The 18,353-nt window shown below is 45.9% G+C and overlaps 1 protein-coding gene across 1 annotated transcript in view; it reads left to right on the top strand.

The window, feature by feature from the left end:
- The window catches only part of DAB2IP (DAB2 interacting protein), a 158,765-nt gene that overhangs the window by 40,430 nt on the left and 99,982 nt on the right, over window positions 1–18,353 (top strand). The window contains 1 exon segment of the mRNA XM_085239155.1: window positions 8,791–8,894. Coding sequence (XP_085095281.1) covers window positions 8,791–8,894 — 104 coding nt within the window.

Below are 18,353 nucleotides of genomic sequence, written 5' to 3' on the forward strand. Positions count from 1 at the left end.
ATTTTTAGCTGTCAAAGGTTAACAGTTATTACCTTCGTACCCTTAGATGGGAACAAATCCCAGTCTGGTCGGCGTATTTAAAGTGAGAACACTTGTGTTCACTTAAATAGCCTTACTTCTAGGACCAGCTGAATTTTGGGTGAATTCCCACATAAAATTTCTGAGTGGGGTGTGTGGTGCATTAACCTTCCTACAGAGAGTGACTGCAGTTCAGTGTGTGCTAAATGGTCCTGCAGTTCTGCAGGTCAGTGCTGAGGGAACCAAGGCTGCCCCTCAGGAGCAGAGCACCCCATAGGCATCCTGCAGAAAGCCCTGGAAAAACAGAACACCCTCTGTGACCTGAAGCTGGCAGTAGCCCTCCTAACCTTGGTGGATTCTAACTGCAGGAAGCGCTGTGTTTTCAGGCTTTCTGTCACTGCTGTGTTTTAATGCTGTCTGTGAGATCATTAGTAAAGATACTGCATTTTGTCCAGCAGATACCAAAAATGACTCCCATCCAGTTAGGTAAAATCTGTTATTCTTCTCCAAGTGAAACTGCATTCTGCTCTTGTGAACAACACTGAAGCTCCTGCAATGTCAAGGCAATCTAACTCGGATTAATTGGCTCTGGGCATTAAGAGTCTTTCAGGCTGATGTAAGAGCTGCATGTGCTATGTGGATTTCAAATCTTAATGTTTGGTCTATTATGCAGATGGATGTGAACGGAGATATGTATGTGACCCCATTTATCTCTCTAATGAAGTGCCATCAATGGAACATCTGTTTCTTTGCTGTAGAAGATGAAATCTCTGATGAATCATGCTTATAAATTAAGTGTTTATTTATTTAATATTCATTTTGCCGGTACAGACCTGTTAGAGCAGTCACCACGCACGACTGCAAAAAAGGCCTCGTAATTACCCTGCACCAAGTTCTGTGTGTATCTCTGCTGCTTCCCACGCGGTGTGGGCTGCCCTGGGCTGCTCCATGCTTCCCCTCTGCAGAGCTCTGCCCAGCAGGGCAGCCCACGAGGAGATGGGCCGTGCAGGTGGGAGCACAGGCGTGGCTGCACTCCGACCGCGCAGCTCCCATCTCACCCGTGTTACCATCGTGGAACTTGAGCAGAAGGCAAAAGGGATTACAGACAGACTTGTAAGAAAAGCAGTGAGCTCTGACCCCAGCCAGGTGCACAGACAGGTGAGAGCGTGGCTTAAGAACAGGCAGGAGCTCAGGGGAAGCTGAAATGAGACCCAACTTGAAGTTTGCATTGAAGTAAAGGAAGAATTGATAGAGAAGTCAGCTGGAGTTGTGAGCTCTCTGACTCGTTTTGCAGGGCAGGGGCTGTACTGGGGCAGCAGGCCTTGCAGCAGCCGTGTCAGCTGTACGGGCAGAGCACGGCCAGAGGCTGCAGAGCATCCTGGGCAGGGGATGCTGTGCCCCCACACGGTGTGGATGGGTGGCACGGCTCACATCTGCAGAGCCACAAATGACAGAATTTAGAAGTCTGTCCTTTGCCCTGGATGGTGTCTGTGAATAGGCAGCCATGCTGATAAAGTGCTGCAAGAAAGCAGCACGGTAACGGTTCAGAATCTCTGCAGAAATGTTAAGCATGATGGATGAATCTAATTTAAATCTCCCCTGAGCTGACTTCTTGTTCTGCAAACTCCACGTTGCTTGTCTTTATCATCACATAGGAGGAAGCTGATGTTCCACTTCACTTTATCATCCTTTCCAGTTTAACCAGGGCAGTAGCAGTCTCTCCCATCTGGTCCCCAGCCAGGCTACAGCTTCATCTTTTTTCTGATGTATTTTTTAAGTCTGAGTTTGATTTCAATTTTACCCTGGAGAAAAGGCTCCTAATGATATGCTGTTAGCAAAAGACAAGTTTGTTCTCTAGACATCACACCAGAGAAAGATAAATATCATACATATTTTATTTCCAAGACTGATAAATAAGGAATAAAAAATACCAAGTATATATTACAAATGTCTAATTAAAAATACAAGACAGTAAAAATTGAGGTTGTAATGAGGGCTCCTCAACCAGTGTGATTTACTGCTTATTTGTGAAAGTGGGGGTAGTTTTCTGGATGCTGTGTATTCTGTCCCCATGGCCACTCAGGCACCAGGCCACGGCCCTGCACTTGGCTCTTATTTTGCACATGGATCTGTTTCTGAATGCACAGCTCAGTTTTGCAATGCTGGGTGGCAGCAAATAAAACGGAGAAATGGGTGCATATTGAGTAGACAGAAAAAATGGCACTGCTTTTTGAACTACTGGATTCCAGAGCCGCTAATAGCACTTGCTGAGGAGTGTTATGAGGAATGTTAGATATCACTCAGTCCGTGCTATCTCAAAACCTGGCACAGAGAGGACATGAGATCCATTAAAGTGCACCGTGTGCTATGGCAAGGGTCAACACATCTAAAAGTCATTACTTAACAAAGAAAAAGAAGCTCTTCTTGCAGAAACTGTTAGTCCTACTGTGAGAGAACACACTCATACTCTTTAACTGATGGGAAACAGTCTGTTCCAATGTTCTTTATGAGTTGAACTGTTTTCTGTTTTCCAGCCAGCCCAAATAAGGCTCTTCAGTTGCACAACTGCTCCAGGCACCGCACTCATAGCTGCAGAGGGCAATAGGACTCTTGCTGGTGCTTCAGGTTTGTAGGTGTTCTGTGCAGGAGTTGGACTTGTGGTCCTCGTGGGTCCCTTCCAACTCAGGATGTTCTCTGATTCAGACGCCTCTTTGTGCTTCCCGGCAGTGGCACAGTTGGTCAGAGAATGGCAGTCCCTCTTCTAAGCTCATGACAGTGGTTTTGTAACACTTATGTCATCTGTGAGGGAAACAAAGGTAAAGGTGAGAGGCTTGAACATGTTTGGTGCCATCACTGTGGAGAGCATTAGCTGTAGGCACACCAACGGCCTGTAATGGGTGCGGGAAAGGCTTTGTGCCTTTGTGGCACAAAAGGCAACTAATGATCCCTTGTTGTTGCTGCTGGTGTTTTCTAACTAAATGGTTAGATAAATGAGACTTTTTTTACAAGCTGTAGTTCTGTAAATATCCTTAATTGTCTGAGAAGCTGGTGAGAGCAGGAGAGCATGAGTGCTAAGTGAGCGGGGAGTAAATCACAGATTCTGATTGGGAGAGTCCTGGGTGCAGGCAGTGAGATTGCTCTGCTTTACAGATGTGTGTTTAAGCAAGGGATTCTCAGATGTGGAAAGAAATAATTTTATTCTAATATAAAAAGCGGTGGTGACGCAAACGTTCATTAGCCTGGGGAATATCCATTCTGGATGTTCATTAGCTTTGCTTTTAGATGAGTCTGATTTTTCTGAGGGCATCATTACCTGCTCTAAACTTTTGCTTCTCAACCATTTTTACTTAAAAGTCAATTTTACTGCCTAATAAAGGCTTGACTTTTAATTAATTTTATGTGGCATAATGGTCATAATATTGCTGTAAGGGATCAGCTGGAATTCCCCAAGGAATCGTTAAGGCGATGGGTGAGATGTTCCAATAAATAGCTGTGCAGGTAACGGAGCAAAGAATCTGACCTCACATCTGTATTGCACGTCCAGCCGAGTGGAACAGGAGCAGGTCGTGTCAGTGAGCATTCCTGATCTGTCAGTGGCTCTGCACTCATCTTTGCCCATTGGAAAGCAGACGTTCTTGCATCCCTGCTTCCCACCCAAGCCATTTTTGCCTCTTGATGGAAAAAAGTGGCTGAACTCAGTGCTTTCTGACTTTGCTTATTCCCAGGGTAATACTCCACTTCTGACAAGTGCCACTTTTCCAACAGCATCTTCTAAATAGGCCTTTGGGTTCAGATGAAAGCTCCGTCTTCCCTCCTGGACTCACATGGCCACCTCAAGCTTCCCGAAACGCAGATTTTCCTCCAACCTCTTCTGTTTGTTCCGAATCACACAAACACCAAACCAGGGATTTGTTTTAACTCACTGAGCCACGTGAAATAAATCACTTCTGTCACTGTGCACCTCCTCCTCTCCCGTGTTGGGTGTGTGACAAGGAGTTACTAGATAATGCTGAAATTAGAGAAATAACAGCTAAATTCATTAAGCAATAAAATTAATTCACAAAGGGTAATTGTATGAGCAGGAGACCGGTAATTCCTGTTCCCTCTGGTTTCGCAGAAACTCCGCCCTGCCGCAGCTCCACAGGTGCTGCAGAGCCCCGCTCCGATGGGCAGCACGGGGAGGGGTGCCGAGCTGAGCACAGCCCCACTGCTGGGTCACTGCCCAGGTCAGCAGCCAGCCTGCCCTCGCCAAGCCTTGCGTGCGGGGTCTGTTCCTTCAGCTTTGGGTTCTGATGAGCTCTTAGTTTTCTGAGGAGACTCCTGAGGATCTGGTGAAGTTTTCTTGCGTTCTCAAGTCTCTGTTCCTTAAAGCACATCGTGGTGGTGCTGTGAAGGAACCTGGCGGTTCCCAGCCTCCTGCTGAGCCTCCCCAGCCGCTGGCCTGCCCAGCATTCCGGGCATACCTCTCCTCTGTTGCCTCCGATGAAGTCATCACCTCCACTTCTCTTATTCCTGGCTTGTTCGGAGTGCCATGGCATGTGTGCTGCTGACAAGAACAGCTTCCTTTTGGTGAGTCGAGGGAGACGTTTTCTCATTGCTACCTCCTCAGTCAGGTTTGCACCTCCCTTTCTCTCTTGGAGTTGGAACGGCTTCATAGCAGAAAATCGACTTGCTGGGAAGCGTCTGCTGTTGGTTACTCATTCCAGCTGGGTCTCTTTGCTTTGTTTGTGCTGTCTCTTCCACCGGCTGATCCCTGGAATCGTGTGTCAGACAGCAGGAGAGGGGGAGCGCGTGAGGAGGGATGAGCAAGCAGGAAGAGCTGATGTATTTCATTCCCACTAAAAAGAGCGTAATCCCGACAATCGCCTGGACTAGCTGTGATTCACAAGAGCAGGTAATGCAAATGTGCGAACATCTCACTTGTTAGGTGAAAAGTAAACAGTATTAACGTTGTGTGTGTTGCACTTAATGACTGCTGTGCAGCAGTGTCTGAGGAAGGTGGTGATGCTGAGCGGGTGACCCACTCTCGTGCCGTCCCACCACTGATACCGCAGCAGCCCCGGGGCTTGCTGCTCTGTAACCATTTCTCAGTGTGAAGAACAAGCATGGAATAGTAGCGAGGATTAATTATTCTGTTAATTCAGATGCCTTGAATTAGTTATCAAGTGTGTTTACTATGGTACAGAAACAGTTTCAGAAGTGTTCATAAGCCCTAGGACCTGAATTAATGTGTAATGTTTACACTGCGTGTCCTTCTGTTGGCAGTGAACTCAGTGGGATGCATTCCAACCCCGGCAGCTTATAAAAACTCCAAGCACAGTATGCACCAAAAAGCACTTTGGACCCGACTATGTCTGATAACTTAGTTGAGGTTTTGGGTTTTGTTAATTGCAAAGATGATTATCTTTGAAGATCTTATGCTGCAATGTGGGAAACCCAAAACATCACAGCCTTCTGTAAATATTTGGAAAAGCAGGAAGCACTTTTGTTTGCTTCTTCTCGGTTGGGTTCCCCTGTGCTTGCACAACGCTGATCCCCAGCCCAGTACAGCCACAGCACTGCAGGCCTGGGAGCTGTGGGACGTGGGCTGCAATGGGCACAGGGGAAGTAAAAGCAAATGTGAGTAGCAGTGCTTGGTGTCACTGTGAGCAAAGTGCCTAAAAGTGCCATTGGTAATGGGGAGGAGTGTAGATGAGGAATCGCTGCCAGAATAGCACAGTTCTCAGAGCAACCTATGACCCTTTCCAGTCTAATACTGAGATTTCCAAGAGCTTCTAGACCAGAAAATATGCTTGGGTGGACCCGGCTGTCCAACAGCAATGAGGCGTCTCACTGCTCATCTGTATTTATTCTGTCCTTTATTGGGGCATTGCTGTGGGTGGTGGAAATGGCTGCACTGCATGGGCTCCTCGCTGTGCCCCCAGAACTGCTCCACGCAGCCCTTCTGCTGCACTATCATCATCTCGTGAGAACGACTCCAGGGACTTTGGGTCTCTGTGTCATGAAGGAGAGGTCTGGAGGTTTTCAGTTCATAACAAATTGAGGACTTTGTATCAGCAAAATAGCGTCCTGAGATAGTGCGTGGTAAATCCCCAGGTCAGATCAAATCTAGAGCAAATAACCAGACAAATAGAAGGTATAATCCTGGAATTTCAGTGAGCTGAGGGATAGTGTTTGGCTAACAGAGTAATTCAGTGGCTGGCGAGGATGTTGTCCGCTAATAGCCAGCGCTCCTGGAAATGGCAGATGCTGAACCTGATCTCTGTAGCTGGCTCACCTTATGCAGGAGTACAGATCTGTCAGAAATCGCAGAAAATAAGGCTGGGAGTGCCTCAGAGCAGCACCTGCCAGCTCTGTGCCTGGGGAAGGAGCTCTGTGTGCTGAGCATGGCATCACCGGGAGAGCTCCGGCTCACTGAGGTTTGGGATAGGCTTAAATGTACACAGATGGTCAATTCCAATGTATTACTATCTGTGTCAGGAGAAGACTTCTTCCAGTGGCTAACATAAACGTCTGCTCTAAATTGAGACATTTCTTTGTCTGCTCCTGGTGGATACACAGCGGTTTGTTATCGCTGCCTCGCAGCATCCATTGCTGCTCCTCTGCTCTGCTCTCCATGCATGGCAGCCTGGTTGGGACCTTTCCTCTCACCCTGAAGAAAAGGGCTGCTCCAACCTGTACGTATCCTTACTTGTCACTGAGCAAAAACTGCTCTGCTGTGCATTTCTGCTAGTAAGGAGATACTAATTTACTTGCATGCTGCTTTTACTTCTCTTTAAAATAAACAGCTTCCCTTTGAAACAAGCAATTCCCTCCACACCCAGTCCTCCTTCTAGTTTTTTCTGGTTTCTCATAGAGAGTTTTGTAATGTGTCTCCTGCAGTGATCCCCACAGTGCTTACATAAGGCTAGCATGGAACTGTGACTGTAAGCTTGAGAACAGCAAGAGGCATTGCTGCTGACCCACCTCTGTGCTTTGCTCTGGGTCAGAGTTGTGCCAGCCAGCTCTGCTTTGGGCAGATTGTAATCACAGAGTAATGATTTAAGAGAACAGTTTGTGACTTCAGTGCAGTGACATTAGAGCCAGGTATTAATCAGCCTTGGGTCATAACACACTGTCCTTTCTTCTGAGGAGGTCTGACCTGTGTGGTTAGAGAGGAAGCAGACCAAGAGTTTGCAGCAGCAGAAAGCTGTGCTGTGCTCTGACATCCCACTGCAGGGAAGGCAGTGCTGTGCAAAACAGCCCATCCTTGTCCTGTGCAGGAGGCCCAGCACTGCTCTGCAGCTGCTTCTCACCTAATCCCATCATTCCTGTTTTCCAGCCATGCATATGAGAAATGCTTTATACAGTATTTATTGGTCTGGTCATCAAGAAAATGCAAAGCAGCTTCTTTGGTCATCTTGTCGTCTTGAACTCACTTCCAAAGTTCTGTATTCCAGTTGCTCCTTTATGACAGCCCCTAAAAGGCCACTGCTCAAAGGGAGGCAGTGGGAGCCTGAATATGGAAAGAGGAGGTACCAAAGGACTTGGTTGTTCCTTGAGATTCAAAGTGCAGCATTCTGCAGAGAAAGTAACGAAGTAATCAGAGGGCTTGGCCAGGAGTTGTGAAAGCAGTGAGCTGGCTGACTTTGGCCGTCGGGCTCTTGTGGAGGTTGCAGGGTGACTGGTGAGGAAATACAGGTGGGATTGCCAACCAAGGAAGGTGACACTGAGCACTCATCCAGTCTGCAGTGGGAATCTGCAGTCTGTCCCTTTGCAATAGTTAAGGGTACTTCTCAGGAACTGTTGAGTGGAATAGCAGCTATTGATTGTTTCTTACAGAACCTGGGTGACAGCAGACCTTGGCAAGGGAAAGGCCTTGCTTAGGGGACAGCCTTCCTTGCCAAGACCTGATTGCAGCGAACTGCAGATGGCAGAGGCTGAGAATTGGCAAACAAACAGCCTCTAAGTACTATTAGTTATGAGAACATAATTGTCTGAGGCAATCTGAAGGGTAGGCTGTTCCATCTTTAGACTTCTTTGCATACTGATTTGTAGAAGCCTCCCTTTAGCAGCCTCTGCTGTCAGATTTCCCTGTGCAGCAGGTATTCTACAGGCTACTCATTCCCAGGATCCATAGTAATGATGTCATTCGTGGGCATTCCTGTTCTGTGTGAAACTGTGTTAGAATGAGTTCCCCAAGTTTACGTCAGCTCCTTTTTTTGTGGCCGTTTTTATGCTCTCCAATTTTTTGAAAAAGGAACAGCTGTGGGAAAAATGCGCTCGTTGGTGTCATTCTGAAATAGCTGCTAATTTACTGTTGCCTTTGCTTGGATTCCATATTGTTTAGTAAATAAATTGGTGTTACAAATCCATACTGTCCTTCAGAAGTGGTCAAGAGGAAATCTCTGGAGGAATTAAAGAACCGAAGCACCCTGTGCCTGTAGCCCCATCAGCAGTTTCCCTTGGGAGTGTGACGTCCACATCTAAAGCATCTGTACTTTGCATATAATTGTCACTCAGCTGGCTGTGTTTTCTGTTTACTCATCTGCAGACAGGAAATAATGGTAATGCCAACCTGTCAGGCATCATCTGAAGGTTACGCTTTTGTAAAAAATGCTAATTGTTGGAGGTGAAAGTCTTGCTGATTGAACACTGTTCTGGGCGGCTGCAGGAAATGCGATTGTGGCGCTGGCTCATTTGCAAGGGCACCTCAAAGGAAGGAGCTGCATTCTGCGCGGCCTGCTGCCATTCCTGTGCTTATGTGTTGTAATTCTCCTCTTTCATCCACAGAGTCCCCTCCCGAGAGGTGTGGGCAGAGGCGCAGCATGCCCAGCGGGGTGGCGGAGCGGAACCCCACCATGGAGCCTGCAGCCACAACGCCCTTCCGCGTCACGGTGAGTGTCTGCCTGCCTGCAGGGAGGAGGATTCGCTCATCCCGAGAGTCGAGGTGGTGGTATACACAGAACAACGCTTTGGTTACCCCTTATTAAGTACACGTGGTTTTGTTGGATACTGTCAGCAACAAGCAGCTGTGAAATATTTCTTTGTAAAGCAACAAGATTCGTATTAGAGCCCAGAGCAGGTTTGGGTGAGTTGTTCCATTTGAAAGGTTTTCCCAGTGAGGTTTCATTTGTGAATCCTTGGGTCATGCACTGTATTCATAGATGTACTTCCTACTCTGAAACTGTACCTTACATCCTCATCCTTCTACAGAAGCTTCTATACAAAGAGCCTGCCAGGCTGATGGCTCCCCAGAAACTGTTATCCTCTCCTAGCAGGAGCCAGGAGGAGCCATTCTTTGTTTTGCATTTCTTCAATCGTTTTGTTTTGCAGTTCTCTGCTAACATTGCTGTTTTGTTGTGATAACAGTAGGTAAAGAATGGGAAGTCATTTGGGAGTGGAAAAGAGCAACACCACTAACATGAGTAACAGTGATACCAAACACAAACAGAACAAACCAGGTCTTTGAACTCCGTGGGGAAGGGAACTACTGCGTCCATTACAAATAAGGGAGCTGAAGACACAAAGAAGTCAGTTAGTGGCTGACCAAGGGAGCTGTTGTTGCCGAGCCCTAGGTCTAAGATGTGCATACGTCAGAGTCATCGCCAAGAGTTTCACTGCAGAATCTGAAAGAGGAGGGAGTCCAACCACAGAGCTCTGCACTGTCTGCACTGCCTGTCTGCACTGCTGTAAGATGGGCTGTGCAGGCTGGCTCACAGCTTTAGAGATTTTTAGGCCCTGTCATACCTTGGAGATCAGCTCTGGACTGAGTTAAAAGTCTTCTTTAGTCAGAATGTGCACAGTGACGTTTATGAGTTCTCCCCCTCTAACATCCTGCAGGTATTACATAGGCTTCTAGAATGATCGCCTTAATTTTTGCAAGGATTATTTATCTAATTGATAATATCAAATCCAAGTAATTATTTAATTTAGGAGTGTGCTCAGAGGAGTACACTGAGGCACAGTGATGGGATCAAAACACTTCCCAGAAAGCAGGCAAGGAAGTTGGAGCTGCGAGTGGCTGATTTGCTTGTGATGCATCATTGGCCCCAACACATCTGTAGTCAATGAAATGGCCCTCTGGGAGGCTGGAGTTTTGTAATCAGCTGAAGACACCAAGGTCTTTTGGGTAACAATTGGATGTAAACCCCATTAAAAGTAAGGGAAATGTATTTATCAATTTTTAAGAATAAGTACGAGCATCATGCCTTACAGATGGATGTTCTCAGTATGAGTGATCGCCACGGCCACCAGGAGTTCTGGGAGGGAAACATCTGCTGTATGTGGATAATAAGCTTGAGCACAGATATTTTCATTTAGAGAGAAGGCCAATGGTCTTGGAGCTGATTTGTCTGACGTGTGTTTATATGTTTCCTCTGCAAGCCACACCTACTTACAGGCTCAGCTGCTTCATAACAAACTGAGGTGGGTAAAACCAGAATTTCAAAGGAAAGACAATGGTGCAATCTAAAAAAAGCCTGAGCACACCCAGTTCACCTGAGAACATTGGTACTGGGAATGAATCACTGCCAGTGGTTTGCATAAGAAGTTTATTTTAGTTCTGCAAGTTGTGAGTTAGTAACTGCATAACATTCTCTCCAGTGTTTATATTCTGTAGGCACAGTGTCCAAACGCATGTTGAATATGTAAGGAGGAGGGGTTTGGGGCTGACCTGTTTGCTAAATGAGATGGGAAGAAGTGCTGAAGGCAGTGAGTGGATGGCAGGAGCTGTTGGGAAGGTGTGTGTGGTACACAGCAAATACTGAAGATAATGAAACAGAAAAACAATAAGAGCTTTGCTGTAGGGGTGTGTTTGGTTTTCTTCTTTTAGAGCTGATAAAAGTTCTCCCAGCACTTCCCAGTTCAAGCAGGGCAAAACACAGAGAGCGTCCTTAGCTCTGGCTCCCCTTGTGGGATCACCTTCCTGCTGAACAAGGTGCATCGTGTTCCAGTGCCAGGAGAGAAACTAAGTTTTTGTCTCTAACCCCTTGTTTCACAAGCCGTAATCTGTCTGAATTGATTGTCAGTTATAAATGTTCTGAACCTCTGAGCACAGCAAGCAGAAACACAGTGAAGCTAACTGAATAGGCATGCTTTTGCTTTGTGTCTTTTGTTCAACAGTCTGCCTCTGTAAATGAGTATCTTTGAACCTTAAACACTGTACTAGTGCTGAAAGAGGCAAAGAAGGATGGCAAAATCTGGATTCTTCAAAAGACTGTGGACCTGGTAGCATTTTTCTTAGTGCGTCTGTAGTCAGTGAAAATCAATTGCTGCCTATTTCTGTTCCAAGGACGTATCTCCCGCTTCATGTTTTTGGGGGAGTTATTCCCGTGGTTAAGCAGGTCAGCTCATGGTAGTGAGCCAGCCTATATGGGATGTGGTTGCTCCCTGTGACTGGCTGGGTTATTCAGTATGGATTAAGTAAGGGCAATCATCAGATGGATAATATGTAGCATTTATCTCCTCTCAGCTACAATGCACTATTATCTCATTTCTGTTTCTGCTCAGCCCTCCGAATGTTATTGCCATTAATATGAATGGCTTCATTACATACACAGTTTTTATGGCTGCCCAGATCTCAGCATATGTCTGACTTAAGAAATATTCTCCCTCACCTTCCTTCATTAACCAGACAGGAACATTAGCAGTCAGTCCACTCCAGCCACTGGGAATAGTAATTAGTGCTGTAGTTTAGTGGTAATGGGATTATTACTTTTGAGCCTTCTGCTGTAGGTTTTGATGTTGTAGGCTTTTCATATTTTATAGCTGATTGTTCTTCCCTGACATCTCCATCCTTCTGCGCTGGTCTCCAAGGGACTGCTAAGTTCAGGAGCCGTTGCATTCAGCTATTTTGATGGTGTTGCACTCCCAGTTGTTTTCTCTCATTTGAAAACTGCAAGCAGTATTGAAGCAATCTATACTGGAGTCACTCTCTTCCCACTCTGAAGTTTGCCAGGCAAGTTATGGTTAATTGGATGTTACATTTTTTGAGGCAACTTTGGAAAACAACAGCTTATACCAGTTTTTCGAGTCCTAAAATATAACCTTGAAAATCAAGCCTTAAGTTTTTAACATCTCAGTACGTGAACTGTTCTGTGTGATCTGTTCTTATTCCTTCCTCATCGAGAATTTTTAATAGAGCTTATTAAACATTACAGGAACACCCTTAATCTTAGTCATCTCAAGTTGTAAAATAATTATATTCCATTTAAACCTATCTCGCTGAACTTTGGTGTCATCAGAGCTTTGTAGGATCTGATGCCGTCTAATGAAGCCAAGTCTTTAATCCAAGTAACTCTCATCTGTGGCTGCCGATTCTGAAGCTGCTCTGAGCATTAGTTCAGAATTCAGTTTTGTTCTAAATCTGATTGGAAAACTAGGAATGTAATTCACATGGACAGCTATACAGTGCTTTGTGTGGATTAGCTGGAACCTTTCGGACTGCTGCAGCAATGCCTGGGAACAGCAGTGTGTGTCAGTATCAAACCCAAATGCAAGCAGGGATATTCTGGTCCTAATGACAGGATTTGTTGTACCGTACCTGCTAACTGATGGAAGGGACTGACCCTATCCACACACACATCTTAGCAGGAGGCACTGAGATTGAAGTGGCTCCTGGGACCCTCCCTGTTTGGCATGATTCTGCCTCTTGAGTGAGGAGACCTAATGAATAAGGGCTTTGATAGAAGTCAGTATCTGAGGACAGAAGGGCAGGAAGCATGACTTAGCATGAGATGTCAGTTCTTGGTAGTGACCTGGAGCTGCTGACCTGACAGGAATGGTTGGAAGCAGCTGATCGTCCTCCAGAGCTGTGGGCAGCAGTGTGACAAGGGCTCCTTCCAAGGGAGGAGGCTGAAGTCTTGCTGTTGAAGCCATTCGCTTGTTACAATAATATGGAGAGGCACTTAGCTGCCCTGCACAGAATTCAAATAGCTTGATATTTGAAATGGATTAACTTGAAATCTGTGTTGTATTTTACCAAACTCAGCGACCAGGAGATGAGAAACTCCTCCGGGTAATAAACGCTCCTACTCCGTGCGTCCCGCAGGGAAGTGATGGGCGGGGGTGAGGCTGCTGAGAGTTGGGAGTGCTGCCATCTATTGACTGCTTTCATGACAGCCTGGAGTTCTGCGTTTCCCAGGCCAAGCAGGAGCCCCAACTGGCACAGCTTGTGCAAAAGGGGCAGACTCAGCGCCTGAACCACGGAACCAGAAGGATTTCTTGCTATCATTCTTGCTCCTGATTGTGCGAGGCGCTTCCCTCCTAGCAGAACGGGTTAATATGGCGTGCAGTCTGAATATTCTGAATATTGTGAGCAGGCAGAAAATGGCACTGCCTTTCTTACAGAGCTGTGTTTGATGAAGCATGTGTGCTCTTTCTTGCCCCCAAAATTCTGAATAGGGTTTAGAATTTTCTTCTCTCGGCCCTTTAATCCTCAAGTCCAGCATCAATCATCTGCTTTCCATGATCTCAGAAAACGTGTCTGTGCTTCTTGGAGTTGAATGCACACTGGCCACAAAACCCACAAAATCCATCCATGGAATTGTGTAAATTGGATCAGAGAGGAGACATTTCTCGCAAAAGTTTCCAAGTGCAAACTTGGTGGTGTGCACAAATTCCACCATTGCCATTGGAAGTTGTGAAGGTAACTGACAGCTCCCTGTTTTCTCATGGTCATTCATCATCTTCCTGTCTGCTGTTCTGCACTTTGGATGTGACTCCTAGGAGCAGGAGCTGCTCTCTGTGCTTCCCAGATGGGATGTGGGCCTGGATGCTGCTTTGCTGCAAATCTTTGCAGAATGGCTTAGGTTGGAAGGGACCTTAAAGATCACATCATTTCAAGCCCCGTGCCGGGCTGGTTGTCCCCGGCAGATCAGGCACTAAGTGTGCCCAGCGTGCAGCTTGCTGTAGTGAGGCACTGGAGCCACAAAGAAATAGGAAATCCTTCTAGGTTTTACTTCTGCTTCTAATGTTAATGTGTTTTCCTGGAGGTTTTCTTTCTGCTTGGGTTGAGTACACGGCTGAATTTACAGTGATACATTAGAAGCTGCACTTACGGCATTCCTCCGTCTACCCTGCTTTTAATCCTTGATAAATGAAGTATTAAGCACTAATGGCATACCAGTAAATGGAAACTCCTGGAGAGATGAAAGCGAGTGACCCTGCTACCACTGCACTGAGTAATCCGAAATAATGGGATCCCAGTTCAAACTGCTGTCAGTGGGAGACCGAAGGACTTTTCCCAAGTTTTCCCAGTGCATAATATGGACTCTTTTCCATTTCATTCCCAATGTTTTTTTTTTTCAAAAGCAATCATGTAAGTGGTGTTCTAATAGTTTGACTTTGGCAAATGTCTCCTCCTGCGTTTTGTGAAGAGCTGAATGGTGCTTCCCTCGGCACGAACAGCCCGTCTTTAATTGAAATGTAATTGTTTACTAAACCATTCCAACTGGAAGGGAAAATTACTATCATTTTGGTCTGTGGCTGCATACATTAGAGCACCCTTTTACGGGGACTGAATTTAAGGAGAATAGGAACATTATCACAGACGATATATAAACAGAAAGCTATTATCATTAAACTGTCAATTGCAACTGAATTTGGATAACCAGCGTTAGAGGCAGCAAGAAGTATGCAAATGACTTTGAGAATGTATCTGTCAGCTCCGACACTGAGGAATGGGACATGCTTGGGAGCTTTGAGTTTCTGAGCAGTTTAGGGATCAGAAGAAAAACGAGGTCATCTTGAGCATTTGCAGTTATTTCTCGTCTCACTGGCAATGTTTTGCAATTTGTTGATTTGTATCTGTAAGGTACAGTATGAGCATGCAGACTTTGTCCTCCCAACCTATGGCTGATGCACTGCCAGCTCCCCGCTCAGGTGGCTGCCTATGAGTGCTCACATCTTGCAGCTGGGAAAACTGGTGGAAAGTTCCCTACCTTAAATATGACCACGCAGCAAAGCCAGGAAACGTGTCCTGAGGTGAATTCCTTCATTTCTAATTCCCTGTCCTGGTGTAGCCACTGTTCAGCTGCTCCTAATTGCTTCTCCGAATCGTCCTCTGGTTTTAAGGGAATCAGATGTTCTCCTCCAGTTGATGCTGTCATATGAAATATGAAAAGGAGTAAGTGGTTTTCTGGCCTCTACATCATTGCTGTGGGGCAGATGTGATGGCCTTTCCTACCATTGCTGCCAGCACCCTGTTACCTAATTTTTAATTGCTTGCTATTAAAATTGCAGCCTTCCCTCTTATTTTTAAGTCACAGCGCTCGTGTAAATCTCACAGGTAATGTAAATCTCTGGTCTTTAAGTGCTGCGTGTGCTTTATGAGACATGGGACAAATTCTAGTTGGGGGTACTTAGTGCTAGCTAGCACAGCAATTGGGAAGTGAAAGAGATCGCTTTAAGCAATTTGAATCTGAGCTGGAGTGCTGCACATTTTCTATGTAAACGCAGCAGTTCCAACTGGGGGAGTTCTGGGAGGCAGCATCGCTCCAGATCCGTGGTATTGTCAGGCTGCAGCACTGAGCTGCCCTTCACACTGCTACGGATTTATTGTGTGCATCAAGCAGGAGTCGGGAATAGTGGGATAAAAGCTGTGCTGTGACCTGCTTCACTGAAAAGGACCCGGCAAGGCAGAGTATGGATTTTTTTCCTTTTTGAACTGCGTATGTTCCAGCGAGGTCTCTTTAGAGCCTGCAGCTGCCTGAAGGACAGCTGTACAGAAAGGAGGAGGCACGGGGCTCGTCGACAGCTTAATTCACACACTGAGGCTGCTTTTCTTTAAAAACACTACTAATCCTATTTTAGGTTTGGGGGGCATGGTTTGGCCTGCTTGTGGTTGCCATCAAGGTGACATGGCTGCACAGCCAAGTCTGTACGGACCGCAGCAAGGCCAGCTCTGCTACGTGTGGTAAGCAGGATGCAAGAGGACCTGGCATTGCCAGCACACATTTGATGCTTTGTGCAAAAAGGATTGGTAGAGTCTGGTCAGCTCCTGAAGGCAGTCAGACCCTCTTATTTAATCTGCAGTGGTGGCAGATCCCCTAACTCCGCTCCTCCAGCTCCTGTTGGAGCGGCACGAGAAATACCAACAGTTCTGTGTGTTTTCATGGAGGGAACCCATGGGAGGAATATTCAACATTTAGGCTGTAAGTAGGGCTAATAGGAAATGCTAATTCACATTTCATTCTTTTGATCAGTGTATATTGAATGATAATTACAGTGATAGTAGTTGGCACTTCTGTAGCACCTTTCATCTGAGGCTGTTAAAGTGTTCTGCCAATCTCAATGAATTCAAGCTTGCAGTCACTGTGGGGTTGCAAATTATCATAATGCCTTAAACTAAATGGGGAAACTAAGGTCTGGAAGGATTATATGACTTTCTCCATCTTTCATAATCTGTATAAAAGAGTTGGGACTGCACAGTAATGCTGCTGGCCATCTTTCGTGGGGAGCAGTTCAAGGCATCGCTTAAAATGGTGAAAACTATTGAAGTTGTCCAGAGGACTGTGCTTACACTGTTTGTTGCTTTGTTTGTGGCAATTTCACAGTTTGCTATCTGCTCAAGCATCCTGCTCTATTCTGTTCTGTTGAAATTGTTTGAATTTTACCCACAAAGAGCAACAACCTGAAGCTCTCTTTGGATTCTCTGCCGATGTTCCCAGCATCAATTCTTTACAGTCTTCCAATTCCAATTCTGATTTGAACAGAAGAAATTAGCTCTTGCTCATTTCAAAACTACTACCAAAAATTTTTTGATTGCTTTTTAACCCACTTCCTGGAAGTCCAAATGCAAACACCCTGTGCTAATTAATGGGCTGTGGGAAGATTAATCTGAGTAGCCTCACTCCAATGAAAAGTAAAGAGTAAACAAACAAAGTTTTACTTTCTTTAAACCTCTCAGACTGCTGGTAGCACCGAGGAAAGTAGCATTTAAGTATACAGCTTGACAGTTTAATTTGTTTCTGGGTCACAGCTAAAGAATTGTACTGCAGATATAAAGGGTAGGGTAATAAATACATTCAGTTTTCCCACTTTCAGAAGTGCTGATGTTGTGCTTTCAGAAAACAAGTCAAACAGTGCAAGGAATTGGTGCTTAGAGAGCCCCAGTGGCCATGAGTGTCTGTCTAATGAGGACCTTAATCTGAATTTTTTTCCATTTGGAAACATGTATTGCTTTGTCTCATGGATATTAGACACTAACTTAGATATGAAATTGATTATAATGGAATTAACAGAAATGTTTTCATGTTATCACTGAGTAGTTCTCATTAAATAATTTCCAAGTTTGAAATTAAGTTCTGAAACAGATTTTTTTCCTAGACTAAACACCTCAATAAATGTAACCACACCATATTTTGAGCCATCCTTTCCCAGATTTTCTCTGTGGCAAATGGTTCCCATATTGTCTGCATATTCTGATCAGAGCTTTGATGCCACGGCAGATCAGATGTGTGCAGTCCCACGGGAGCTCACCCTGTCCATGGCGATGGCTGAGCAGAGCTCCCCAGGCCTGCAGGAGCTCAGGGCACTCCCTTTGAGCAGGGCTGCAAGGGCAGATCATTGGTAGGTTGTTACGGAGGCTTCTTCCCCTCCAGCTCCAGGCAGTGCTGCTGGACACGGGGTGCTTCCTCAGGCACTGACGCTGCTGTTCTGAGCCCCTCGTGGCCGCTTGGAGCCGCAGGTCTGATCTGGACAGCCTCACAATGACACGATCTCGTGATACTGGCAGCTGAATAACTTCTTATTGCTGTGGGGCTGCACAGAAACATACGTGCTCAGATGACATTGATTTCTATATACTTTTTTCAAACTTCAGTTGCCGTGGAAACAAGATTCACTTTCTCCTCCACACTGCTGCTGTTCCCAGCACTGTGCGCTGATAAGGAGCAGATCGTGGTTGTTCTCCCCACTTGCTTTCTTTCCTGGAGGGCAGGTAACCATGGCTCAGGCATCAAGAGAGACTGGAGAGAGATGGCAGAGGCTGCAGAGCCATCCCCAAAGTGCTGTGGTGCTCCTGGGCACTGGAGCTCTGCCAGGAACTTTCCCATCTTTATCGTCGTCCATAATTACAGTGGATCATATCTTACCTGCAACACTCTTCAAAGCACTAAGGAAATGAGCTCCAGAACTAATCATATCTTTATTTCCTAAATAGCTCACTGTAGTTATGTATGATGTTCTGCAGAATGGGACTCGCAGTGCTCAGCATAACCTGGCCCGGCCCGCCCCACTCTCCTCCCTCCCATTCCACCAGCTGCCCGATCACATCCACCCCCCTGCAGTCCCCCCTCAGAAGAACAGTCTAAAAGGTGGCCATCTGTTGATGGCTTTCCTGTTGATTCATACTT

Source organism: Meleagris gallopavo, chromosome 19 (genome assembly GCF_905368555.1).
Source record: "Meleagris gallopavo chromosome 19, MGAL_WU_HG_1.1, whole genome shotgun sequence".
In the NCBI taxonomy this organism is placed as follows: Eukaryota; Metazoa; Chordata; class Aves; order Galliformes; family Phasianidae; genus Meleagris; species Meleagris gallopavo.